Source organism: Marmota monax, unplaced genomic scaffold, assembly GCF_021218885.2.
Source record: "Marmota monax isolate L192 unplaced genomic scaffold, Marmota_monax_Labrador192_F-V1.1 WCK01_AAM20220418_F8-fsc00080, whole genome shotgun sequence".
Taxonomy (NCBI): Eukaryota; Metazoa; Chordata; class Mammalia; order Rodentia; family Sciuridae; genus Marmota; species Marmota monax.
The window spans coordinates 4863528-4889419 of record NW_026694750.1 but is presented as its reverse complement, the minus strand read 5'-3'; the positions used below and the strand labels follow the sequence as shown (position 1 = coordinate 4889419).

Below are 25892 nucleotides of genomic sequence, written 5' to 3'. Positions count from 1 at the left end.
GAGCCTCCGGGGACGGCCACAATTGTGAAAAGCAATGACTGCTTCTCCAGATTCCACACTCAAGACCAGTTTCAGACCCAGAAACCACCGATGGAAGGAAAGCTGGGTCCCCCAAAAGTCCTTGCAGCCTGTAGCAAATGGGTACAGTACGATTTCCAGGATCACAGGATCTAGGCTCTGAGCTCACGTCGATCCTGAGAAACCCAGAGTCTCATATGGGGACCGTCTTAGACCAGAGGCATGTGGAGGCTGGGTAATAGCTGCAGTCCTCACCCTGGCTGACTCACAGGGCCACTCACTGGGTTCTAGCCACTGTGGTTGACTGTCTGGTCCCTGGCTGTAGAGCTGCCGGCAGTCTTGATACTGGCCCAGCCCCACATCCGTTCTCTGAGTTGTGGGATGATAATAGTAGAGATCAAGTGTAAATTCTAAATGCCCCACAGAGATAGTCAATAGTAAATCAAAACAATCTATGATTCCAGGAGGGCCAGGCTTGGTGGCACTTCCTGTAATCCCAGTGACTTGGGAGGCTGAGGCAGGAGGATCACAAGTTTGAGGGTAATACAATGAGTCCCTGTCTCAAAATAAAAATGAAAAATTGCTGGGGGTACAGCTTAGTGGCAGCATGCCAGGGTTAAACCTCCAGGACCATAGGAAAAATCAAATCAAATCCCAGGGGATGGAAAAATTAATGCCATCTTAAAAGACCTAAAAGATGCATTGTATTGTCATTTAACTGACCAATCAGATCCTACAATAGCCAGATAACTCCAGGAGGGCTTCAGCAGACTCAATCAAGTCAGAAGCCCATTGCAGGAAGGGGCTTTTATTTTTGGTGGCAAAATTAACGTAAACTAAAATTTGCCAGTGTCACCATCTTTTTTTTCTCTTTCCTTTTTTTTTTGGTACTGGGGATTGAACCCAGGGCACTTAACCACTGAGCCACATCCCCAGCCCTTTTTAGTATTTTATTTTATTTAAAGACAGTGTTAGGGTATTAGGCTGATATTTGCTTAGGGCCTCACTAAATTGCTGAGGCTGACCTTCACCTTGAGATCCTTCTGTCTCAGCCTCCTGAGCGGCAGGGATTCCAGGATGCACCATACCTCCCGACTCATTGTCACCATCTTTAAGCGCCCGGTACAGTGGCATTGAGTACACCCCTCTTTGTGCCGCCATCGCTGCCATCCATCTCCAGAACTCTTTTCCTCTTGCTAAGTGGAAACTCAGTTCCCTTAGTGGCAAGCTGTGGTCTCCACTCTGCCCCAGCCCCTGCAACCCCGATTCTCAGGTGGATCTTTGCTAGGCAGGCTCGTCCGGCCTCAGGTGTGGTGTGTAGTCCCACTATTGACTCAGACACAGGACAAGAGAACCTCTGGAGTAGGGTGAGGAAATCTGAATTTATCAAGCTTACCAGATAGATAGGAAGGACAGGGTAAAAGAGAAGCCAAAACATCACCTCAATGACATGGGCGTGTGTGAATGCATGTCACAGCCTGTGGGGGCGAAGCCGCAGGAAGGCAATTATCCTGGTACTGCTGTCTGAGAAGTCCAGTCAGTGTTGGGCAGAGATGGATTCACCCCAGAGCTGCTGAGGCTCAAACCTGGGGCCCCTCAGGAGCACAGACATGGAGTAACAGATGTTCCGGGGAGGAGGGGAGACCAGGCACGACACCAGGAAGAATTCCCATGGAATTTTGGGTGTCTGGTAAATTGCTCAAAGAGAAACCAAACGGATGGGACGTGCATCTCCAAGTACCACCCATTTTATATGACATGTTTCTTTCATTCTGAATATTCATTTTCACCCTTAGGAGTTTACAGCCATCAAAAATCAGTCCCCTGGATCTGCCTTTGAGTTTTGAGGTCTGGGGTGGTTCTTGATTTTTTTCTTTTTTTAAGTCTGGCCTCGAACTCCTGGGCTCATGAGAGCCTCCTGCTTCAGCCTCCCGACTGCTCAGGACTGCAGGTGCGCGCCACCCACAGGCTGGTTCTTTGTCCTATGTTCCCTGAGATTTATTTTAAAAAATCCTAATATATACCGAACACCAAGATGACCGGCTCTGCTCTGGGCTCACTCTCCACAACCGGAGCAGCAGCGAGCACGTATTCTGTTTGGCATTTTCTTGCTTTACCGCCCGACTCCTGGGCCAGGGAACCCCTCATTCACGCAACCGGGTTCTGCGATCGGCGGTCCCGCCCCTGCTCCCTGCTGCCCCCCAGTGGAACTCGGGCGGCAGCACCGCGCGCGCAGGGCGTGTCCTCCGGCGCCTTTCTCACGCTCCGGAAACCATTCTTCACGTTTTATTGGAGCTGCTCTAAGCGCCTGGGGCCTTGCCAGGGCCTCCGAGAGCCCTGAGTGAAACTTGTTACTCACTGGGAACCCCCGGTGGGTGGCTGCCTTCTCCCCGACATCACATGCCCAGGCAGCTCTCCGAAAGGGCGGTTCAGCCTCAGGGACACGCTCCCTGAGGCACACTCTGCTCCCCAGACACAGCCACATTCTAGGGACCCACATAAGAACTAAAGCGGGGAGGGGGGTGCAGCTCAGCGGCAGAACGCTTGCTTTGCCTGCACCAGGCCCAGGACTCCATCCCCAGCTCCAGGGGAAATAAGCCCGTGGCTGGATCTGTTCTCCAGGACAGCTCTGCCAACCTGTATGTTTCTGGAAAGTAAATTTGCAAAATAAATAACTAAATAAGAAGTGAAAAGTCAATACGGGCTTGATGTGGTGGGGTGTGCCTGGACAGAGGCTTCCAGACCCCTGAGGAGGGCAAGACCACCCCTGGACCCTGGCCAAGACCACTGACCTTTTCCACTCTGCCAATCTAGCTGTGGCCATAAACTGGTATAGGTGTTGGGCATGAGGTGAGAAGGCCCTCTTTGCCACTGTCACCTCCAGAGGGGAGATCCCAAAGGGAGGGCTTAGGGGATGCCACAAGGCCTCGGGTTCTCCCGATTTTTCAGCAGATTCATAGGTTCATTCTGCTCCTGTCCCAGGTGAACCAGCAGGAGACTGACCTGCAGGAGACTCCATGCACAGGTTGGCAGCAAAACCTGTAAATGCCTGCGGGAGGATTTCTCCTTAGCAACCCACTCTTTAGCCTCACACCCATAGAGATGGGACTTGACCTCTCCCAAATACCTGGTGCCAGAGGAGCAGGTGGGGACCTGTCTCCTCAGGAGTACATGTTTCAGCAAGATGAGTTCCCAGACACCTCAGTGCTCTGACTGTCCTTGGGTCACAGAATCATTTCACCCACTGGTTTCATGAGAGAGAGAGAGACAGAGAGACAGACAGACATGGGGGCCTTTCCTTCAGATGAGATGTGGGGATCTTAAAATGCCCTGTGAGCTCCATGCTCCTCTGTGGGCAGTGGAGATAGATCTCAGTGATAAAGCCCCTGTTTAGCAAGCACAAGGCCCTGGGTTCAACCCCCAGTACTGGGGGGGGGGGTGGGAAGCCACAGAAAGAGCCACTGCCTGCACACTTTTGGCCATCAGAGGGGTCCTGCAGCTAGAGAGTTGCCAGGAAGAGGTGCCTGCCTGCCTTATGGAGGAGGCTGTGGGGTCCCTGCTGCATAAGCCCAGCTGAAATCTCCAGCCCAGTCCTCCCTGACAGCTCCTGCTCATGCCTGCTAAGAACCTCTGGCTTCTGCCTCCCGCCCAGAACTTTTCTTGCCTTGGCATGCCAGTGCCCAGCTGACTGCCCAACTCAGGTCCCCCAGAGCACCTGACCCTGTGTGTCACTGGTCTATCCACTCTTACCCCCCTCCCCAACTGCTTGTCCTGTAACCAGAGGGGACCGATCCAGTGCAGGTCATAGAATTGGGAGCCAAGATACGTGTTCAGATGCAAGAAGTGGCAACAGAGAGACTTCTGCCAATTCCCACCTGGTTTAAACCCATACTGAAAGTTTTTATTTCTGGAGACAAGAATCCTGTCCTCTGCGAGCCTGAAGCAAAGCTCTGCAGCCAAGGAGGAAGCTGGAGCTCACAGGGTGGGCATGGGCCAGGGGTTACCTGCCCCTTATGCTGAAATGAACTCTGGAAAGTGGGCCACATTTGTCCTTCCAAGAAGCACTGGCCTTCATGGAATAAATATTTAAAAGTGAACCCAGGGCTAAGCAACTCAGTGAAACCCTGTCTCTAAATAAAAATACAAAACAGGGCTGGGAATGAGGCTCAGCGGCCACATTCAATCCCCAATATCCCCCCCCCCCAAAAAAAAAGAGCGAGACCAAGGGCCCAGGGTGGGAGTTAAGCGAAAACTCAGGCTGGGCAAGCTTTAGCACCCTGCACCCAATCACACCTCTGTTCACTAGTCTACCATGTTTACTGAGCACCACTGTACACCCGGTGCCCTGGACACTCAGCCCCAGCCCTGCCCTCTGGGAGTTTATAGTCTAGTCATGGCCCATTGAAGCCTTTGGGGGCACCTCACCCTGTTGTCTTGATGTTCATTTCTTTTTCCAGGAATGCCCACAGCTTTCCCCACATCCTGTCACCCAAACCAGTGAGTTTTGCCTTCGTTCCTCTTGTGCCTAGGTCCCTAGCACAGGCTGTTGGTCTGGGGGCTGGGGGAGAACTCCCTATCTTCCAGCAATGCTCAGCAAGTCCCCCAGGAAATGACGAGAGTGACTGACAGTGGGCAGCAAGTCCCCCAACCCCCTCTGGGGCACCATTACCGGCATCCACAGGTACCCCCTGGGGTCCTCCCAGCGAGCCTCCTGCCTTTCTTAGGGAAGAAAGAAACTTGTTCTTAAGAACAATTTGATTCCAGTAACCAGTCCCCAGGAACTGTAGAGAAAGCAGGCAGGGGTCTCCTGTTCCCATTTCTGTCACCCTGTGGCACGGACCCTGTTCCACTCATACCGCACCACAGCTGTGCTGGGCTCAGGCCCTCCAAAGAGACAAACTTCCTTCTCATCGCACCCCTCTGTACACCCCCAAACTACCTTATGCTTGGGAAAATAAATCCTTCCAAGACCACCTTAGGAAGCCCTCACCCGCAGCCACATAAGTAACTGGGGAGGACAGCCTAGGAGTGGAGGTGACGGCTCTCCAGCCCTACATTTCCTTTACCTTTTTCTGATGCTCTGCGGAGCCATGGCAGTGACCAAAACCCCAAAGGCCATCACCTTAGATTTCCAAGCCCAGCTGGGCAGGAAGTAGGCCCAAGCAGGACTGGGCAGGCAGTGATCAGTCTAAGCAGATGGCTGCACCTGGCCAGGTGAGCTCCTGGCCCAGGCCTCAGTCTGGTGCCAGCCCTATGGCAGGTGCATCACTGCCCAGGCAGTTTGTGGCTAGCGCAGTTCCAGAGCCAGCTGGGACAGGGAGGGCTTGTTCCTCACCCTACAGCCACTTGCCCCTTCTCCTATCTAGACACAGCTCCCCTTATTTGTTCCGGCTGAATCCTTGAGGGCTGCAGTCTTCCACACGGGTCACAAACATCCCATTCCAGCCTTCATGTGGGTGCTAGGCTGGTCCCTCTTTATGGGAACAGTGGCCACCACCAAGAGCTTCGTTGGCCTGCCTGGGGCCTTCCAGTTCCCTTGCAGTCACCAGGGCCCGTGGACCGGCCAAGGGACTACCACGGCCGCCAGAGCCCAGGGCCACCGGGAGGTGCAGGTGGAGAGGGCGCAGGAGCCTGCGCAGGTGGTGGCGCTGGCGAGGGAGGCCCATCAGAGTCTCCAGCCCGCCAGCCACCAGGGGTAACGCTTGATGCCCTTCGACGAAGGTGCTCCAGCAGGCGCGCGCTTACGGTGGGCTCCAGGATGCGGCAGGCAGGCAGCAAACGAGTCAGGCGCGCCAGACAGGCACTGTAGCCTTCTTGGTAGCTGTCGCGTGGCGCTGCGGAGGGAGAGAGGCGTGAGACACCCAGGGTGAAAGGTGCAGAGCGCAGGGGACAGGGCAAAGGGTGTGGTAGGCGGGGAGTGGGAGCAGGGTCACTCACGTGGCACTTCCGGGGGGTAAGGGGACGCAGGCAGCTCCTGCAGGAAGCGCACGGTCATTTCCAGAATGTCGGCCTTCTCCAACTTTGAGAAGCGCGAGTTCTGCCCCAGGCCGCGAGGGAGAGGAACAGAGACCAACAAACAAAACAGATCCCTGACAGCAGCCACCAACAGCACCGAGCTCTAGCCGTGAGCTGAGCTCCAGGCGCGCCGGGGTCCTCGGTGGGTCGGCTCCTCAGTGCCTGTCCCGCCGAGGCTTGGCCTTGGGATCCCTGTAGCCTGTTCCTCAGGCAGGAGCACTGCCCGCCCTTGGCGCCCCAGGGCCCTCCACCTCCGCTTCCCGGTTCACTGAACCGCGACGAACCCCTGGGAACTCACCTCCCTGCCCAGCAGAGGCAGGATGAGCCCCTTGAGCTGGCTCAGGCTCTCATTGATGCGTGCGCGCCTGCGCTTCTCCAGCAGCGGCTTCAGGGTCTGTGGGCGCGAGGTTGAGCGCAGCGGCTGCGGTTAGGTGGGTGGCGGTGCCGGATCCCTCCCGCCTCCAGTCCCCAGTTCCTACCTTGCGCAGCTCTGCCGCATCCCCTGCCGGGCGAGGCAGTCCCATGCTCGAAGGAAAGTGGCGGTGGCTGCGGGTCCCGCGCGGGGGGAGACCTGGGTCGGCAGGAAGAGCCGAGACAGAGACCAAGACCGAAGTCCGGGGCGCGGCCAGGGCCCGCGCCAAAGAAGTGTACTGCGCCTGCAGCCGGGTTTAAGTCGGCGGCGTCACCGCCCCGCCCCGCCACTCCCACCTCTCGCCTTTGTTCCTACTAAGGATAAGGTTAAAGGGGAACACGGTGGTGCCCCCAGGGATGCCGCTCCGGGCCTTCCAACCCAGCTGCGGCAGGGGTCACGGAATCCGTGGGCGTTATTGGGCTCATAACAGCGCTGACCCGGTGGGCAGAAAGGGCGGGTGAAGCCAGGCTTGCCCTGGCTCTGGCTGTGGGCCCTGGTCTCCAACGCCGCCCTTCTTCATTCACGCCCCGCAGGAGGACTCAGAGAGTTCTATGAGCGGGGCAGGGACCCAGAGGCTGAAGGCGTGCCAAGGTCAGGGTCTCAGGGAGAGCCCACGAAGATTACTAGGAGACACTCCTGCCACCAGCTGCTCTGAGCTGGGCGGGGAAACTGAGGCCCCGAGAGAGGTCGCGTCTTGTCCTGGCCCTAGCTGTTGGGAACGACCAAGTCAGGACTAGCAGTTAGAGGTTAGACTTCTCTATAAACTCCTCCGCGGCTCGCCAGAGATCAGCTGGTTCCCCACCCTCGGTTTTGGATAGGGAAATTAAGCCTCAAAGGAGGCAACCCAGAACCCCCTTGGAGTTCATTTTTATCTCACCAGGGCTCCAGATTCCCCACCCGCAGGACAGTCGGGACTCACGTGACTAGCAGGCGGAGCGTCCTAGGTGTCGGTTCTCCGCCGCCCTCCTCTGGGAGTGGGGGGCCAGCGGCGCGCCAGGGCACGCCTCCGCGACGCGTGGCCGTTGCTGCTGCAAACTGGCAGGCGTCCCCCGCCCATCTGCTACGGGCTCCCTTCCCCCGATGGGCTGGCGGGGCAACGGCCACCCCTGCGGACCACAATGCAAACTGCGGGGCAGATTGTTGAACGCGCAGTTGGCGGAACCCACCAAGCCAAATCCAGGAGGAAGTGCGATGGGGCTAAGCCAAGGCAGGCTCTGTCCAGGGTGCTGGATGGACCCCTTCTTTCTCCAGCATAGCCCAACCCCCACTTCTAGCCCAGGTCCCTTTCCATAGTGTTCCTCCAACAGGGCAAAAGAAGACCAGCTACCCATCAGGAAGGGGACCCGAAGCAGCCTGGCCAAAAGGAGCTAGGGCCACCCACTCCTGTGTGTACCAAGCAGAGGACCTCTGGTCACAATCCAGGAGTACTTTCTGTGTGCTAAGCTCAGGGCCAAACTCTTTTTCCCCTAACTTCCATGAATCCTCATAACAGTTCCAATTATGAGAATAAAGCATTCAATACGTGTGTCCTAGCAAGGCTTGGGGGTGCCCTGTCCCTCACTCATGGTTGTTTAGATGCCTATGAGCCAGCCTCCTCTAAGGGAATTATTATTTAAGAGCTTTGCAGATCACTCCACTTATGCACCGCAGGCCATATACACTGATGGCCCACCCTGCACCAAAACCTGCATCATTGAGGAGAGACCGATACTGAGGGGAAGGCAGTTCGTCCTGAGACACCCCCCTTCAGGCCTAGGGACACTATTTGAGGACAGGGGGCAGAGGAACACACTCTTTTGCAATGCCAGTTACTCCTGAATTTAAGTCTCTCCCTCACCACTCCCCCATGACTATAAAGGACTTTGGCCAGGTCACTCACAGTTTGCTTCAACCACAGGATTGTGGGGTCTTGTTGCTTATTGGAAGGAGTCCTTTAGAATTGGAGCGACTTAGGTGCGACAGCTGGGTGGACAGGATGTAGGGTGCAGGCTTTAGGTGAGCTAGGGCCTCCTACAGGGCCATGGGGACACAGTCCATCCTGGTCTCCACTCCTGGGAAGTACATTGACTCGTGGGTGGGAGAGAGGCCTGAACTTAGCCTGAACAGTTTTTTCCCACCCACCAGCTGGGCCCTCTCACTCTCTGGATGGGGCCTGTGGTCACTGGGATCTGGGATCTCTTCCCAGCAGTTTCTGGATACCTGACAGCCTCACTACTGTCTGTCATGGTATGGCAGACATGGCATGTCTGTCTCAGATTCCATCAGAGGTGAAAGGAGAGAGTCCTCAAGTTGACACTTAGAAGGTGGGAGGCAATGGGGTGCTCTGGCCAGAGAACTTCAAGTACCAAGGGAAGAAGAGCACAGCAAGGTCAGTGGAGAGTGTGCTTTGCCATTTCCCAGATTTTTGCAGGGGGGCGGGTGGTACCAGGGATTGAACTCAGGGAACCTTGACCACTGAGCCATATCCCCAGCCCTTTATTTTGTATTTTATTTAGAGACACAGCCTCACAGAGTTGCTTAGTGCCTCGCCATTGCTGAGGCTGGCTTTGAACTTATATCCTCCTGTCTCAGCTTCCAGAGCCACTGGGATTACAGGTGTCTGCCACTGTGCCTGGCCTCCCATATGCAACATCTTAGGAGAGATGACTTAAAACAAGCTCCTGGTGCTTCATTTTCCTCTGCTCTGAGATCAGGATAACAGCTATACTTCCTTCAGCCTCCCTGTGTGAATTAATATCCAGGTGAAGCTTGAACTGATAAGTGGCAAGAGTTCCATGCATGTGTCATGTCTTGAGGGGCCTCTTTGGTGTTGCTAGAAAGGACCCAGCAGGCTCAGTGGATGTGGGGGGCCCAGAGAGGACAAAAAGGCCTGGCAGAAAGGGCCAGGCTTCCAGTCTGAGTGTATGCTGTGTCCTCAGGGAATCTGAGAAACAGGTTAACGGGGGTGGGTGCTCATGCCTGGCATTTGTACAGATGTTACTAGCAGAGTGGGAGGGGCCAAGGGGCATCTGCCTTATTCAGAGGGATGGTAGCAGTGTATGTAATAGATGAGGTGTCCATGGCTGGGGGAGGGCACCTTGGGGGTGGAGGACATGAATTGCAGGGATTTGTACTCATGAAGGAGTCACAGGGGAACAGAACTCAAGAAAGACAATTTAGTTCCTCGCTCGGGCTACTTGCTGGCTGGGGGCACTGCCTCTCTGGGCATGCTGGAGGAGAGCAGTCTGAAGGCAGCGAGTGCATTGCTCTGGCCATAACAGACATAGTAGTGAGGCTGTCAGGAATCCAGAAACTGCTGGGAAGAGGTCCCAGATCCCAAGGACCACAGGCTCCATCCAGAGAGTGAGAGGGTCCAGCTGGGTTGAAGTCGTTGGAAACCCACCTGGCCAGGGCACAGTGGCTCTGGTTTTTAGGTCACCAGGGTGCTGAAAGCCACCACGCCTGGCGCCATCAGGTGGCGGCCCCAGAGAATGGTATTGGAGGCAGCCGCAGAGATCAGAAGGAAGACTTCAAGTGTTCCTGGAAGCAGCTTCATTCTACAGCTTATCCAGAGCCGCCTTGTGCCGGCAGGTGCCAGGCGCTGGGTGAAAGTCAGCAGCGGACAGGGGCTGGGCTCTCATGGGTCTCCGATGGGGGTGGGGTGAGGTGGGATGAGAAAGGAAGGGCACAGGCTGTATCAAGGTCGCTCGATATGCTTATTGCGCTTCTTACAGCTACGCAGCCCCCACTTTCTGGCATTTCTGCTCGGGTCCAGAGGTCCTTGCCTCCTCCAGCTCCCACAACCGGTTTCTAGCCACGCCCGCAGGGTTTGGTGCACATGCGCTCCGCCGCCCGCCCTCGGGCGCCTTCCTGCGTCCTAGCGCGGGGTCATGGCATCTTCCTTCTGGATGACGGCGCTGGTGCGTCTCCCGCTGGCCCCAGCCCTCACACCCCCACTTTCTCTTCTGGCTTGGCAGCCCCAGGCCTTCAAGCCCATGGTCGACAGCGGCCCTGCGAGATCTGAATCTGCGGTGTCCAAACCCACAGTTCTGAGCTCACTGGCCACGCCTGTCCTTTCTTCCTTCTCTCTCTCCCTCCCAGAGGACCTGAGGGCAGTGCGTAGGTTTGAAGGCAGAGACTCTCGGGAGCCCTCGAGGGCTTGGTGGGCCTGTTCCTACCTCAGGGCCTTTGTCCTTTCAGACCTCTCCCCTCCACCGGTAATGCATGTCCCTTTTCATCCCCCTAAACCTAGACACTTCCTTCAGATGGATCTTTCTCTGGCCGCTCAAGTCGCCCCGACAAATCACTTCCTATTACCCCCTTTTGCCTGTTCTAATGACACGTGTCATCCCCTGGAACTGCAATCGTCGCTGGCTTGTGTCTCCAGAGCCCACATAGTGGCCAAATGGGCAGATGAATGACTTCCTCTGTGCCTGGACGGCTCTCGAATTCTAGCCCAGTTTTGCGGTCTTTTGGGGCCTCAGTTTTTACGTGAGGCAAATTAGGAAAGAAGCCCTGAATGCACCTGTCCCTGTTACTCGAGTGGTCCCCGCGGGCGGGGGACTCTGGGCCGCGGAGGCGGGGCAAAAAGGGGGCGGGGCGGGGGCGGGCCCGTGGCTTAAGCTGGACGCCCGCGGGGTCCCCGCCCCAGAGTCAGCCGAGGCGGAGCGGAGCGTTAAGCGGTGCAGATCCAGGGCCAGGCAGACAGCCGCTCCGCCTTCCGGGTCCGCACAGCCCCGACGGCCCAGCCACGCGCATGGCACCCCGGGAAACGCACTGAGCGCGGGGTCGCGGCGCCGCGGGCGGCACAATGGCCCTGGAGCAGGCACTGCAGGCGGCGCGGCAGGGAGATTTGGATGTGCTGAGGTCCCTGCATGCAGCCAACCTGCTGGGGCCCTCCCTGCGCGACCCCCTGGACGCCCTGCCTGTGCACCACGCGGCCCGCGCGGGCAAGCTGCACTGTCTGCGCTTCTTGGTGGAGGAGGCAGCCCTGCCGGCCGCGGCCCGCGCACTTAACGGCGCCACACCGGCCCACGACGCCGCAGCTACCGGCCACCTCGCCTGCCTGCAGTGGCTGCTCTCGCAGGGCGGCTGCAGGGTGCAGGTGGGTCCGCTGCTCCCCGAGCGGCTTGGGGATTCCTCCCCAGAGAGGGTTTCCTCCCAGCCCCCCTGGCGAGAGGGTAGGTGGGATTGGGTCCTCCTGGCTTAGCTGAACCCTCCTTCCAAAGAGCTGTGGATGGGGTGGTCTCCCGGGATTGAGTCCTTGGGCAGATGCCCTAGCAAGCCCTGGCCCCTCCCTGGAAGAGCAGTGGGTAGTATTGGAGAAACCGAGGAGAATTGGGCTCAGTGGGCCGGCGTTGCATGGGAGAGACACAGCACTGATCCTGGAGTCCTGGGGGTGGGGCAAAGGGCTTGGATGGCAGAACCAGAAGCCCATGCCCTCCAGGATCAGATCTGGAGGTGGGGATGGGCAAAGTCCCACAGCTCACTTGACGCTGAGATGCAGATGTCCCTAAGCCAGGGTGTGGGGCTAGGGTGATGGGACATGAGAATGTGGTCTCCACAGGACATCAGCACGTTCAGGCCTTCCAGCTCTAAGTTACTTCTCAGCTCCGTCTGGGTCTTCTTGTCCCTAGGCCCCAACTGGTCACTTTGAGGAGTGACCTCCCAGGGGAGTCCTGGCTGATGAGAAGAAGCTAGCCAGGTGAGGATCAGGGAGTTCTGAGCATAGGGACAGGAAGTACCAAGCTCTCAGGTGTACACGTCCTTCTGCTGGAGAACAGCAAGGAGGGAGCATGTGGAGTGAGGTGCAGAGGGGTCAGGCCACCAGGGCCAGGCCGGAGGGTCTCTGGGCTGAGGTGAAGAATTTGAATGATGTTCTGGTTGTGGGGAAAGCCAGTGGTGGGAGGGGCAGAATTGATTTTCCACTTATGAAGAACACTGGCTTAACTGCAGAGAGAAGGGAGGAGGCGGGGCCTCCTCTAAGCTGGTTTGTTGTACCCTAAGGAAGGCCAAACCCACCCTAGTCTCATGTCCTCAAAGGGCAAGGCCCCCCTTCCCATCCTTCCTGGGAGGTGGAGCAGCCCCTTATCTCCTGGCTGGCCCTGCTATCGAGGGTTCCTGGCCATGTGGCCTATGCCCACTCTTTTGGGAGGTGCCTGCCTCCCTGATCCTGGTGTGCAGGCTTGGCTGGAAGCCTCCCTCTCCTCCCTGATCCCAGTGTCCAGCTTGGCCGGAAGCCTCCCTTACCACTGCAGAGGAGGTGGAAGGAGTGAGTGGCCTTGTGCCCAGTTTATCAAGTCTCCTGCCCTCCATCCCCAACACACTTGAGTGCTAGGGGTGGAAGTGGGAGGAGGGGATGACCTCGATCCCTGGTTCTGCCCATCCCACAAGATAAGCAGCTTAGGGTGTGGGCCACAGCACAGGAGAGGCCTGAGGCCTGGGCAGCTCGTGGCACTCTCTGTACTGTGTCTGTACTGCCATTGCCACTCAGAAACCCTGAGCCATCAGGACCCCCTGGAGCTCCAGACCTTTAGTTCCCAGGGCCAGTGAAGAGGGCCAGCCCTTCTCAAGATCTGATATCAGGATGTCTTTCACCATGGTCCTACTTGGGCCACCTCTAGCCAGCCCTGTCCTGTGAACTCAGGGGACAGACTGAACCAGTCTCCTCATACCCACAGCATACGAGAGGGGCCTCAGCATCTTCCTCAGCTTCCTGTGGGCCATTCATTCTCTGCCCCACAATCCTTGCCACCTCCTTAAGGGGACAGCCAATCTGTTCCTCTCGTCCCATGACTTCTGGTGTGTTGATTCTAGAGTGGTGCCCAGTTTTTCAAATGTGTCAGCCTCTGAGTCCAGATGCTTGAGTTCTTGCCTGGGTGCTGTGAGCAGCCCCTTCCCCCGACAGATGCACAGTGGATGTGTATGGATGTTCTGGGCCCAGAGGTTCTGGGGCTCCTGTGGGGGTCTTGCCCAGCCCCTCCTAGGGGCCACCATAGCCCACATATACACTGCTGGCTGACTGCTCCATGGGACCAAGAACACAGCCTGTTCCCATGGCCCAGCCCAGAAGAGTCTGGGGGCAGTTCCTGTACTGAGGTTGGGCTGTCAGAGGTAGGCCAAAGTGGAGGCCTCCATCCTGTGAACGATCTGGGAAGCAGGGAGAAGGAGAGGGCGAGAGGGGATGCAGGGTGTCCCCCCAATCCCAGTGCCATCCTGACACAGCCCAACATCCCCCCTTCCTGGCCCTGCCTCAGCCGAGCAACACACTTGCTCATTCAGGCGTTAGGTTGTGTCAGGGCTTTGGCCTGGCCCTGGAGCCAGGTCTCCTGCTGTCACTCCCGGGTGCCGCGTCCCAGGAGCCTCTGTGTGGGGGTGTCACCGTTGCATCCTGCAGGCCTCTGAAGACCACAATGCTATGGTCAAAGCAGGCCACTTAGTTTCCCAAAGACAGAAGCAGGATTCAAACTTTTGGGATCAGCTCTATCCCAAAAAACCTGTTGAGGGAGGCCTGACCACAGCACAAGGGAGGACAGAGAGGACAGCACTGCCCCCCAGGCCAGGGGGAGGCTGGCAGTGGCTCAAGCCCGTGGCGGGGGCAGATCCAGGCCAGAGAACTTGAACCACCTCTCCTCCCACAGGACAAAGACAATTCTGGTGCCACGGTCCTGCATCTGGCTGCCCGCTTCGGCCACCTTGAGGTGGTGAACTGGCTGCTGCGTTACGGCGGTGGGGAACCCACCATGGCCACAGACACGGGCGCCTTGCCTGTCCACTATGCCGCCGCCAAAGGAGACTTCCCCTCCCTGAGGCTTCTTGTCGGGCACTACCCTGAGTAAGGACCCCAACCCTTTTTTTTTTTTTTTTTTTTGGTGCTGGGGATGGAACCCAGGGCCTTGCACCTGCCAGGCAAGTGCTCTACCACTGAGCCGCATCCCCAGGCCAGGTCCTCCCTCTTCGGGGGCCTGTGGTAGGGCAAGCCATGGCCCCAGGGGATGCCCCAAGTCTGCCACGCCACTCATCTTCTCTGGGTGTGATGGCTTCCTTGGCCATCTCATCTACAAAGCCTGTCCCCCTGAGCCACAGCAGTAACTGGACTTGGGAAGCTGGACGTGCAACCCGTGGTCACCTGCCTGTGTTCATTTAGCAGACTGTTGGAAAGGGGGAGGGGAAGGCAGGAGCACCTCCTAGACCCTCATCAGTCAGGCGGAGGGGCCTCGCCAGTACTCAGGCAGTTAGGGAAGCCGCCCCTCCTAGCCCCGGAGCCCAGGCCAAGTTATCCAGAGAGCACGTGCGTTCCTGTGGCCCCTCACCCATTCCCACTGCCACAGGGCACAAGGCTCCCAAACTCCCAGGGTCCCTGGATTGAGTGACTGAGAAAGTAGCTGGGTGGTAAGCTGGGGAGCCCCGGGGTGGGGTGGGAGCATGTGGAAGAAAGGGGGGCCCTGCAGAGCCAGAGTCACATGAGAAGCTGGGTGAGGGCAGGAACCAGTTCTCAGGTGCGCCCGAGGGGCGGGGGTCCTGGGGAAAGCCACAGGCCCTTCTGAGGGAGCAGGACACCAATGAGATGGCGCCAGGGCGGTGATTCTGACCAGTGACTTTTCTCTTCTGGTGGGTGCCTGGTCCAGGAGCCAAAAAGTGGCCCTGACATCAGGAGGGGAGCAGCTATGGGGTAAAAGGGCCTGGCCCATTCGTGAGGGTGCCTTCAAGGCCACTGGCCACCAGGGAGCAGGCCAGAGGCCAGCTTAGCCATGTGACAACATAACAAGGTTTCTGTAGCTGGCAGCCTGTTGGGCCCAGGCATACTGACGTGGATGCAGGGTGGCTGGGCTCTAGTGGTCCCCTCACCCAGGACAGGCAGGCTGAGCCTGGTTTCATCCTCCGAGGCGAGGACTTCTTGTCTGGTTAGTGGGAGACCCAGCAGGATCTGCCTGGGATGGGCGTTCTCCTCGCAGTCATTTGGTAGCCACTCTGTATAGGGTTTGGGTCAGGTCAAAGTCAGTGGAATTTAGAGTAAGAGGGCCCCAGAGACCCTTGAGTGCAGGGTCTCCCTGTATCATTCACAGGTTTTGGCCCAGACTCCGGTTAGACACTCCAGGTTGGGGCTCTGGGGAGCCACACCTGTGACATGATGCCCCCACCTCCACAGTTACGGTTCTGATGCATCTTCGTACCCCCTTGCTTCAAGCAGATGACATTAAGGTCCCAAGGAGGAAGGTCACGCAGCAAGGAAGTGCTTCTGCCCCTGCCATCCTGCCCAGTACACCTGAGGTACCCAGAGGGCCAGGCTGATCCTGGGGCCACCAGAACCTAGCAGTGTGAATTGAGAGGGCTCCAAGCCTGTCCCTGCAAGTACTGATGAGACCTGCTGTCCCCGAGCCCTCTGGGGGCTGGATCCCAGGCGTTGGGGAGACTGGCTGAGCCATGGAATACTCTTGTAGGCTTCGGGTCTTGAGGACCCTGATCCCCTCCCAAACCATGCCAGATCTGGGTATGACCGGGCTGTGGTGCCCAGCCCTGCAGCCAGATGCCTTGGGCTGATGAGCTGCCAGCACCCCCAGGAGTCACCATGAATCTCAGGGAGGTGGACAGAGGGCTTGGGCTCTGTTCCCTGCAGTGGTGTGTGACCTGGCTGATAAGGAGGTGCTTTTGTGTGGTTGCCAGGCTGGGCTCAGGCCGGAGGGGATGGCTGGCGATTGGGACTGGGGGTTGGTATACCCACGTAGGCTCCCGTCTTGGGGCTGGAGACTCTTGCTCCCCAGGGCTGTGCATATGAGGGCTGGGGAAGGCAGACGCTGGGTGACCCTGACCACAGGCCCAATTGAGGAGCCAGGCAGCCCAGATCTGAAGGCTGTGACGCTGTGCTCTCTCGTGAGCCTCCTGGGCCTGCTGTGAAGGCCTTTGAATTATTCACGAGGGCTCAGCTCTCTTCCTGGGCCCATGAGCCTGTGAGGGAGGAAGGACACCCAGAACTGGCAGTGGAAATTTGATACTACGCAGGGAGGCCGTGGGCAGCTCTGGGCTGCGATGGTGACAAGGTGCAGGGAGGGCTGGACAGCCTGTGGGAGGCCTGCTGATGCCTGAGATGGCAGAAAGGGCTTGAGTCTCTAGGAACATCCTGCACCGACCACTCTTCCTCTAATCTATCCCAGTTCATTGAGCCGAATCTTACAGAGGCAGAGAGCTGGCCATAGTGACCTCAGGGGTGAGCTGCTGAGCCTCCCTCTGAGCTCCTGCTGAAAGGGAGCCCCTGAACTGGGGCCGGGCAGAGCTGACTAGGGCTGTCCCAGGCCCCGGGTGTCAGAGAGCTGGAGAGGGCTACTGACCCTCCTGGACAGGAACATGAGTGGCCAGTGAGGGGATGAGGTGTCTCGATCCCCAGCTGGGGCTGCCTGGGAAGGGGCAAGGAGCAGGTAGACCCCTGACCCCCAGGAACCACCCACTGCCATGTCTGCTTCTGACATCCCTGGGGACTGACCAGTCAGAGGGAAGCTCCGGGCTCAGCCCAGAACTCAAGGCCTGAGCTTTGGAGAGAGGAGGGAGGCTCCAGGTCCTTCCCGTGGGGGCCCCTACCTGTCATGGTAAACTAAAGATCACTTGGCCCACAGATTCTCTACTCCAGCTCCCTGCAGGGGGCTCCTTCCCTCAGCCCTCCCCCAGACCTGAAACTGCACAGGGATTAGAAAGTGTTTCAGGGTAAACCGGAAACAGCTCCTGCCTGCCCAGTGTCTCCTGGGGCCTGGCACCAGGTGGCATTCTCTAAGCCTCTCACCCACTCTAGACAGTAGCTCTGTAATCAGTTCATTTTATAGACTAACTCACTCAACCCATTCAAATAATATTTATTTATTTTGGGTACTGGGGATTGAACCCAAGGGTGTTCTCCTCCTGAGCTACATCCCCAGCCCTTTTCTGTTTTTTGTTTTATTTTATTTTTAGTTTGTGAACCTCCTATCTCAGATTCCCAAGTTTCTGGGATTATAGGCATGTGCCATCACACCCAGTTTTGGCTGATGTTTATTGAGCATCTGCTATGTGCTGGGCAATATTCTAAGTGCCAGAGATACATTAGTGAACCAGGCAGATGTGTCTGCCTCGTGGAGCTGGTAGACATAGACATGGTGCCTCCAAGAGGCTTATTGACCAACTGCAGGCACCACTGGGGCAAACTGCATCCCCCACTCCTGGTCCAGGTCCTAATCTCTCAGTGTTCCAAGTTTGCCAAGTACTTCCCTGTGTTCCTTCTTTAGTAAAATACCTCATGGAGGGCTGGGGTTGTGGCTCAGTGGCAGAGCACTTGCCTCGTACATGTGAGGCACTGTGTTCGATCCTCAGCAGCACATAAAAATAAATAAACAAAATAAATACATGTATCCATCTCTAACTAAAAAAATATTAAAAAACAAAATGAGAAAAAAAAAAAACAACTCATGGAGCCTGGCTGCTCACAAAGCTTCAGGCAGCCCCTGGTGGGGATGGGTAGAAAGGGGCTTCATGAGAGGGGCTTCCCCAGGGACTCCCCAGGGCCCATGGCTCAGCCCTCCCTTTGTGAAGCCCGGAGCTTTTGCCTGGGCTGGGGGAGCCCCTTACCTGCTGGGCACCTGTTTCTGCCACAGACAGCAAGGACTCATTCATTCTTAATTACTACCCCCAGGCCTACTCTTGGTATTTGTGGAGGTCACCTGGGCAGCAGGGCCTGGGGCAGGGCTTATTCTGGCTGGTCCCAACTGGGAAAGGCAGCAGCCAGCCTTGCCCCTGACCCAGGTGGAGGCTCTGAGAAAGGAGGGCCAGGTGGGGTCTGGGAAGCCCCCGAAGTGAGGCTTCTGTCTCCACCCACAGCTCCTGGTCCTGGCCTGTCACCTAACTGTGATCCACCAACCGCCCTCTGACTGGTCTCCCCACCTTGATCCTGGCCCTGCCAGCCCAGCTCCATCTGTAGCCTTTGAAGGTGCAGAGAGACCACTAGGCAATTGACAGGCTCCTGGCTCACCGACGGTGAAGGCCACCCCTTACAGTGGCCCGGAGGCCCTCCCACCTGGCCCTGTTCCCTCTCACCTCAACCCTCCTCCCCATAACTCACCCGTGCTCCTCCCCAGCCTCACTGCCCCTCCTGGGGGCTGGCACCCTCCAGCTGCGTGGGCGGGTCCCTCTCCTGAACCTCTCCAGAGAGCCCCTGCCTGCTTGGCCCTCCTTCAGGTCTTCACTGGGTGGCCACCTTCTCCGCCAGGCCAGCCCTGAGCCTGCTCACATGGTAACCCGCGCCCACAACACGCTCGTGGCCTGGCTCTTTTCCCCTGTGGCCCTGATCAGGAGCTGGCATTGTGTGCCACGTGCCTCTGTGTGTTTCTCTGTCTGTCCCCTTAACTAATGAGGCTCACTAGGCCCAGTGCCGACAGACAGTGAGTGCTTGTTGAATGGAGGAGTCTGCGGTCATCAGACTAAGGTCGCCCCTCTGACCTTAGATGAAACTCCCTTTCTGAGCCTCCGTGTGCCCATCTGGCAATGCACTGTTTCTGTCCTACCAGGCTGAGCCCTAGTGAGCAGGCAGCATGCAGGTCCTTCCTGCTCACAGACGCACTTATTTTCTCAACAACTAGCCTGAGCTCTCTAACCTTCCAGCCCGTCTGCACCGGTGGCTTTTGAGAAGCAGAGGACAAAGTCGGGAGCAGGCAGCCCGTTTGGATGTGCGTTCTTGCTGCCCCTGGGTGCTGGTCTGCCAGCCACTGCCCCAGGAGGACAGAGCTCCAAGAGGCCAAGGGCTCTGCCTGTCCAGCAGGTGGAGCCCTGGAATCTGCGTCTACGGAAAGAACGCAATAAAGTAAAGAAATTGGGAGGAAATTCTCTGAGTTGAAGGGTTGGGAAGGCCTTTCCAAGGAGCTGGGAGTGGACACTGAGTTAGAAGCAGTCAGCCATGCCAAGCTCTGCCCTGAGGGTGTTGCCACAGCCCTGGCACAGAGGGTGGAGGCAGGGTCGAGTCTGGCTAAATGGCAGGTCAGAAGGAAGGTCTGGAAGGTTGGAAGAGTTGCAGGGACGTGCTGGCCTCTGGAACTATTCCAAGCTTGTCGGGGATTAGGGTGTTAATGGACTGTTCTAGAACCTTCCTCAAAACAGGGCTGCACTTCTTCCCTGAATCAAGCCTGATTTAGACTCTTGCTATAAGCAGGGGGTGTGATGCAATGAGGAGCCCAGAAGGCTGCGTGACTATTCAGATCAGCTCCAGCCACAACAAGATCTGGTCCTTGGGGTGCCAGCCGCTTTCTGACCTCTCTCAGGGCAGGAGTCTTAAGCAGCTGGGAGGGCCACTGGACATTTTGCTCTTTGACCTGAGTCTGAATCCGTGGGGGGACTGACTGATCACTCCTTGTTCCCTGGGCCAGCATGAACAGTAAGCTGGCACAAATTTGGACAGAGAATTCCAACAGACCCTTACAAGCTTTCTACATTTCTTTTGTGCAGTCAGAGGGTGGCTTGCTTAATAGTTACAGTTTGTCCAGATCATCTTTTTTCCCTAAGCGAAAAGAAAAGCCTGGTTTATGTGATCACGACCAGGAAGCTTCCAACCTATGGAAATGGTTTGGCTCAGGGTCTTTGAAGACTCCAGAGTTTGAGATCAAGAAGGACGGTGGAGCCTGATGTGATGGCCATGCCTATAACCCCAGTGACTTGGGAGGCTGAGGCAGAAGGATTGCGAATTCAAGGCCAACCTCAGAGATTTAGCAAGATGCTGTTTCAAATATTTAAGAAAGGTTGGGTGAGACTGGGAACAGTTCAGTTCCCTGAGTTCGATTCCCGGTAGGAGAAGGAGAAAGAGGAGGAGGAGAGGAAGAGGGAGAAGAAGGAGAAGATGAAGAGAGAAAAGAAATGATGTCTAGCCTAAGCTGTGCTTGGCTGGACACCCCATGACAGCTGTGAGTGCCCTTGGTGGCTGGCCCTCCTGGGATGAGGAGGCACATAGTGGCTACCACTTCACGGATGGGGTCTGGAAGGCAAAAGAAGGGATACTGTGGCACAGCTTGGGGGGATAGGACTCACACTAGGCCCTGGGCCTTCCTGTGGAGTCCCCATCATGTCCAGTCCCACTCAGAGCTGAGCTCACTGGCAGTGAGGCTCCTGAATGCCCGGCAGTGAGCTCTGCAGAGAAGGACAGTTGTTTATGCACAAAGAGGGAGACAGACAGAGAGGATGGCTGTGGACACTGCACAGCTGGAGTCCCCCCTCCAGCTCTCTGACCTCATGGGCCAGGCTCACAAGGTTGGCTCTGCCTGCTCCACCTCAAGTGATGGTAGCTCCCTAGGGGTCCTTTCCTCGTCTGTAGAAGGAGACTGATACTCTCAGCCATGAACACATGGCGAGGACTAGATAAGAGAATGGGTGCATCACAGTGCTTGGAACAAGTAATCATTCAATAAATAGTAGCTGCTGTCACTATTATTAACCAATTTTTTTATTACTACTCTTATTCATTATTCTTTCCAAGTGGGAGTTCTCTTTTGTTCCTTATGCTTACCCGTATTTTTGTAATTCTCCCCAGTGAGTGGGAGGGAGCCCATATTTCTCTTGCCTCCAGGTCAAGCAGGAAGAGAACTAGGCTAGTCCTCTAGGCACTCCTGCAGCCCATCAAGCATATGTGCCCTATGTCCCGGGGTCTCCTGGGCAGGAGGTTCTGACTGCACCATAGAGATCATGGCTGAAATACTAATAATAATGGGGGCAGGTTCCAGTCTTTATATTAGAGTGTCAGGACTCTGTTGGGAGTGGCAACTAGTAGGCACCACTGCCCCCTGCTGTCCATCTCCCTCTCAGACTGGCTGGGCACCCTTGCGTTATGGCTACCTGCCACAGGGGGTGTTGGGAGGGCAGAGCTCAACACAGATCTGGTCCCCTTCGTCATTTACACTGCCTTGTGCTGCCCCCTGCCCCAGAGAGGGCCCCAGGCCCCAGGACCCCAGCACTTGCCATGCCTTAGTTACAGGGTGAATAATTCAGGCTGCTGAGTGTCAGTCATGAAATATTCAACAGGCTGTTCCTGGCACACCAGCATGCGTATGTGTGGGGGCAATGCCGGCACTGGGGCGTAGAGGCCAGGGCAGCGGGCCAGCATGTTTCTGAGGAGAGGTGCATGGCTGGGCCTCTGGCTTGCCCTGTGCTGATTGGCAGGACCCTCTCTGCTCTCGACAGGGGGTAGGGGTGGGGTACAGAAGGACAGCCAGGCACAGCGCCTCCTCCCCTCAACTTATAAAGCACCAGGCTCTGCTTCGGCCCCAGTATTAGCAGATCTGTGTCAGGGAAGCGAGGTTCCCAGGCCAGAAAGTGGTGCCCAGTGCAGGCTGCAGATGACCTGGGGACTCCAGGGACAGGGAAGTGGACAGAGAACAAGAAGTCTATTGGGAGGCATGTGTGAGAGAGGAGAGTGCACACATGGCTCGGTCACGTTGAGGTGGCAGGAAGGTGGGTGAATGAGCAGATAGAGGAGGAGGGAATGGCTTAGGGCATGAGCTGATGGACAGATGGACAGGCGACTGGATGAGAGGCTTGGGGGGTGTGGGTTGTGCATGTGATTGCCACTGTGGATGTGTAGATACGGAGGGCAGTTGAGGGTAAGGATGTGAAGAAATGTGTTCCTAGGACGCCAAGGTCTAATCAGAGCCTGGCAGGATATAACCCCTATCTTGAGTTTATAGACTTGTAGAGAACAAGGAGGATCTGGGAGTAGATTGTGGCTCCACCTAGTGTCCCATTGCGGTAACTGCACTCTGGACCATCCATCAGCCTAGTGGCCAGGCCAGCTTCTGTGTTCCCTAGCAGCACCTCACCAATGGGGCTGGCTCACTGTTCCCCAGTTAGGACAATGAGCTGGGTGGAGAAGCAAGGATTAAGGGCAGTGACAGCTGAAAGGAAAGCTGTAGTGGAAGCACCTGGGACATAGGGCCCCTCCCCCACTCTTTTTGTCAGTACCTGCAAACTTACTGCAGGGGAGGCCCTGCATCCCAGACAGATATGTGTTCCCATGCCACTTACCAGCTGAGTGGCCTGTGGCAACACATGGACCAAGCCTCAGTTGCCTTTCTGCAAAATGGGAATGACAGTGGGACTTAAGATGAACCTTCCTAGCTAAGCATGGTGGTGCACAACTGTAATCCCAGTTACTTGGGAGCATCAGACAGAGGGATTCCAAGTTCAAGCCATCTTGGGCAATTTGATTAGCCCCTGTCTCAAAATTTGTAATAATAATAATAATAATAATAATGACTGGGAATGTAGCTCAGTAGTAGAGCACTCCTGGGCTTAATCCTCAGTCCTGAAAAAAAAAAAAAGAAAAAGAACCACCACCACCACCTTGGTGCACAACAAAACCCAGGATGTCAATTAACTTCAAATTTGAGATAAATATTTTTTGGTATAAGTATGTTCCATGTAGTATCTGGGATATGCTAACACATTATTGATATTTATCTGAAATTCAGATTTAAGTGGCATCCTTGTGTTTCATCTGGCAACACTAACCCTCCCTGACCTCCAAGAACTCCCTCCTCTGGGTTAGGCCTAGGCCAGAAGCAGTTATGGCTAACCAAGCATGACAGGCCATCCACGGGGCTGCCCCAGGGTAGGAGGGGTCCAGAGCAATGCAGCACATTGGTAAAGGTGGGACTGTTCCCTAAGAGCAGGATGTGCTGTCAGATGCTTTATAAAAACCAGGCTGCTGTGGGTGGGACCACAGCCGAGGGGACCGGGAGGCTGCTGTAGGACCTAGTCCAACCCACTTTCCCGGTCCTCCGGGGCTCCCAGGATTGAGGCAAGGACGACCGGCGGCACTGAGAGACCATGGTGGGTGTTGCATATTCGCAGGGGAGTGAATGCCCAAACCAAGAATGGTGCCACGCCCCTGTACCTGGCGTGCCAGGAGGGCCACCTGGAGGTGACGCAGTACCTGGTGCAGGAGTGCGGCGCGGACCCACACGCGCGCGCCCACGATGGCATGACCCCGCTGCATGCAGCAGCACAGATGGGCCACAGCTCGGTCATCGCGTGGCTGGTGAGCTGGTCACAGGAAGGGAGGGGGCCTGGGAATGGGCACGGGGCGGTGGCCCAGCCAGGAGGGGCCTGGTGCCCAGTCCCCGCCCTTTTCTCCGCCCCTCTCTCCAGGTGAGCTGCACCGACGTGAGCCTGTCGGAGCAGGACAAAGACGGCGCCACAGCCATGCACTTCGCCGCCAGCCGCGGCCACTCCAAAGTGCTCAGCTTGCTCCTGCTGCACGGCGGCGAGATCTCGGCCGACCTGTCGGGCGGGACCCCGCTGCATGACGCCGCAGAGAACGGCGAGCTGGAGGTCAGGGCGGCCCGAGAGGGGCGGGGCCTAGGGGCGGGCGGGGCCCGGGGCGGGGCCCGGGCGGGGCGCGCGCCCTCTGCTGGCGCCGCGCTCTCAGCACAGCCCCGCCCGGGCGCGGGGCACCGGTCGCCGCCAGGTGCTCACCCCATGCCCCCTCAGTGCTGCCAGATCCTGGTAGTGAACGGCGCGGAGCTGGACGTCCGCGACCGTGACGGGTACACGGCCGCCGACCTGTCGGACTACAATGGCCACAGCCACTGCACCCGCTACCTGCGCACGGTGGAGAACCTGGTATGACCCGGGTACAGCCTTCGTTGTCATCTCATCCCGCCCCCCACCACAGGGGTAGAGGTCTTACCCCTTCTACCAAGGAGGGAGCTGAAGTTCAGGGACGTGCAGCCCCTTGCCCAAGGTGACACAAGGAGTACGTGTCCTTGACCACTGTCAGACCTACCTCTCAGCCCAGATCCACTGCCCACTGGGGAGCAAGGCACAGTGAGGTGCAAGAGGACAAAAGGTCCAGGGAAGGGAGACAGGGAGGACCAGAGTCATCCTGACAAGAGATAAGGCTAGGAGAGATCAGAAGACTCCAACCAGGGGCCAGCCAAGTTCATTCACCCACCCACATTATCAGCTCATTTAACTGACAGCCACCCTCTGAGGTAGGTAATGCTAGTGTCTCCATGTCACAGGTGAGTAGACTGAATCTCCTGGAGACCCAAGGTCATGCAGACAGTAAGTGGTGGAGGACCACTCTTTCTTGACCACAATACCACATGCTGGTGCATTCCTAGTTAATTCATAACCGGACACTTATGTGACTCTTGTAAATTATTTTATTATGGTTGCTCAGCCATGAAGTAACCCACTGGGGCCTGGACTCAGGTGTGGATGTCACCAAGTCTAGGGCCCTGCCCATCTGCTTTCTTGGAGAAATGAGGTAGGAAGAGGGTGGACCTCACTGACATTTGCAGAAATAAGCTGATAGTTCCAGAAGACAGCCAGGCCATGACTGGGGCTTCCAAAAGAAGCCTAGAGGAGAGACAGTGGGTGGTCCCTGGCCTGACTACCCCAGTCCTGGGGTCTGCAAAGAGTAGCAAGGCCCAGGATCAGAGACTGCAGGTAGACTAGAGGATGAATTCCCCCCTGGAAAGGAACTTGCAAAGAGTGTGGGTGGCCCTGCAGCTAGTGAGTACCCTGTCACTGGGGCCTACAAGCGGGGGTAGGCACTGTCAAGGGCCATTCTGCCCCAAAGGTGAGTTCCTTCCAGCTGAGAGAATCTGTCTCTGTTCTGGGGCTGTGGGCGCAGCAGCAGAGCCCAGGACCTTCCAGGACCCTCCAGTACCTCCTGAGAGTTTGCTCCACTGCTAGCAATAATTTATTGAATTTTGACTCTGGCGGGCTGAGTGCTTGGCAGGTGTCAAGTTCATCTTATAGTAACTGTTGGCACATAAGACATTCTCTAGATATCATGCCATGCATGGCACTTAACTTTTAAAGTCTTTTTTGGCCACCCACTGGGCAAGGAACATTGTACTTACCCATTTACAGATGAAGAAACAGGCACAGAAAAGACAAGTGATTGTCCAAGGTTGCGAGGCTAATAAGTGGAGGGGGGTAATTTAAAGCCATTTTCTCAGGCTGCAAAGCCTGAGTTCCAGCCTTTTGTGTCTGTAGCCCATGGAGGTCAGGACCAGGTGCCCTTGGTGCCCACTAGTGTCAGCCAAGAAAAGGGCACCTTCAGGCTGTCCCCCAAAGCCATTATCCTGGGCTCCCCTTTGGCTCTTAGGATAGTGAGCAGAGGCTGAATCTCCTGAATGTGGGTGGGTGGGCAGGAGGGCCTGACACTCTCACCCAGGCAGGCCCAGCTACAGCAGTGACAGATACAAGCCACCAAGGATGCTGGCCCAGAAAAGGCAAACACTCCCAAAGAGCCCCTAATTACAGGGCCAATGAGCGTGGCTGCCGAGCTGTTACCTGGTGCCAGGCTGCCTCCCTCTCCCAGGGGGCCTGTGACACTTCTCAGGCAGGGAGGGGGCATGGGGCAGGGAGGAGTAGGTCTGGGCAGGAGGCAGCAGAGAGAGCAGGCTTGCCGGCAGCAGGACAGCATGGGCAATGTAAGCAGGGCCCCCACCCCAGCCCA

General features: G+C 56.8%; 2 protein-coding genes and 1 long non-coding RNA gene across 9 annotated transcripts in view; 1 reads left to right on the top strand and 2 right to left on the bottom strand.

Annotated features, from left to right (window-relative positions):
• Window positions 1-1381: 1381 nt before the first annotated feature.
• On the bottom strand, window positions 1382-4512 carry LOC124079384 (uncharacterized). The gene is made up of 2 exons (XR_006847318.1): window positions 2811-4512; window positions 1382-2665 (listed from the first exon to the last, which is right to left on the bottom strand). It is a non-coding gene; the product is annotated as an uncharacterized LOC124079384 (long non-coding RNA).
• A 12-nt stretch (window positions 4513-4524) lies between these two features.
• Window positions 4525-7327, bottom strand: Hes2 (hes family bHLH transcription factor 2). 2 transcript variants are annotated; one of them, XM_046424906.2, is made up of 4 exons: window positions 6513-7327; window positions 6332-6427; window positions 5956-5992; window positions 4525-5852 (listed from the first exon to the last, which is right to left on the bottom strand). In XM_046424906.2, the coding sequence occupies exons 1-4, from the start codon at window positions 6555-6557 to the stop codon at window positions 5590-5592; spliced, it is 441 nt and encodes a 146-aa protein (XP_046280862.1). In that variant the 5' UTR covers window positions 6558-7327; the 3' UTR covers window positions 4525-5589. The 2 variants fall into 2 exon arrangements, with proteins under 2 accessions (XP_046280862.1, XP_046280861.1); XM_046424905.2 differs by having other exon boundaries at window positions 5956-6055; window positions 6513-7322.
• Window positions 7328-11088: 3761 nt separating this feature from the next.
• Espn (espin) overlaps window positions 11089-25892 on the top strand; it is a 28982-nt gene continuing 14178 nt past the window's right edge. For all 6 annotated transcript variants that reach the window (XM_046424404.2, XM_046424402.2, XM_046424401.2 and 3 more), the window contains exons 1-5: window positions 11089-11528; window positions 14065-14258; window positions 23270-23456; window positions 23567-23749; window positions 23909-24040. In XM_046424404.2, coding sequence (XP_046280360.1) covers window positions 11235-11528; window positions 14065-14258; window positions 23270-23456; window positions 23567-23749; window positions 23909-24040 — 990 coding nt within the window. In that variant the 5' untranslated portion in view covers window positions 11089-11234. The remainder of the gene's footprint in view (window positions 11529-14064; window positions 14259-23269; window positions 23457-23566; window positions 23750-23908; window positions 24041-25892) is intronic.

Coding starts and splice junctions, on each gene's coding strand:
- Hes2 (XM_046424905.2), bottom strand. CDS start 6,557: ATGGGACTGCCTCGCCCGGCAGGGGATGCGGCAGAGCTGCGCAAG. Junction 6,428..6,512: donor ATGCGGCAGAGCTGCGCAAG/GTAGGAACTGGG, acceptor TCGCGCCCACAG/ACCCTGAAGCCGCTGCTGGA. Junction 5,853..5,955: donor TTACCCCCCGGAAGTGCCAC/GTGAGTGACCCT, acceptor CTCCCTCCGCAG/CGCCACGCGACAGCTACCAA.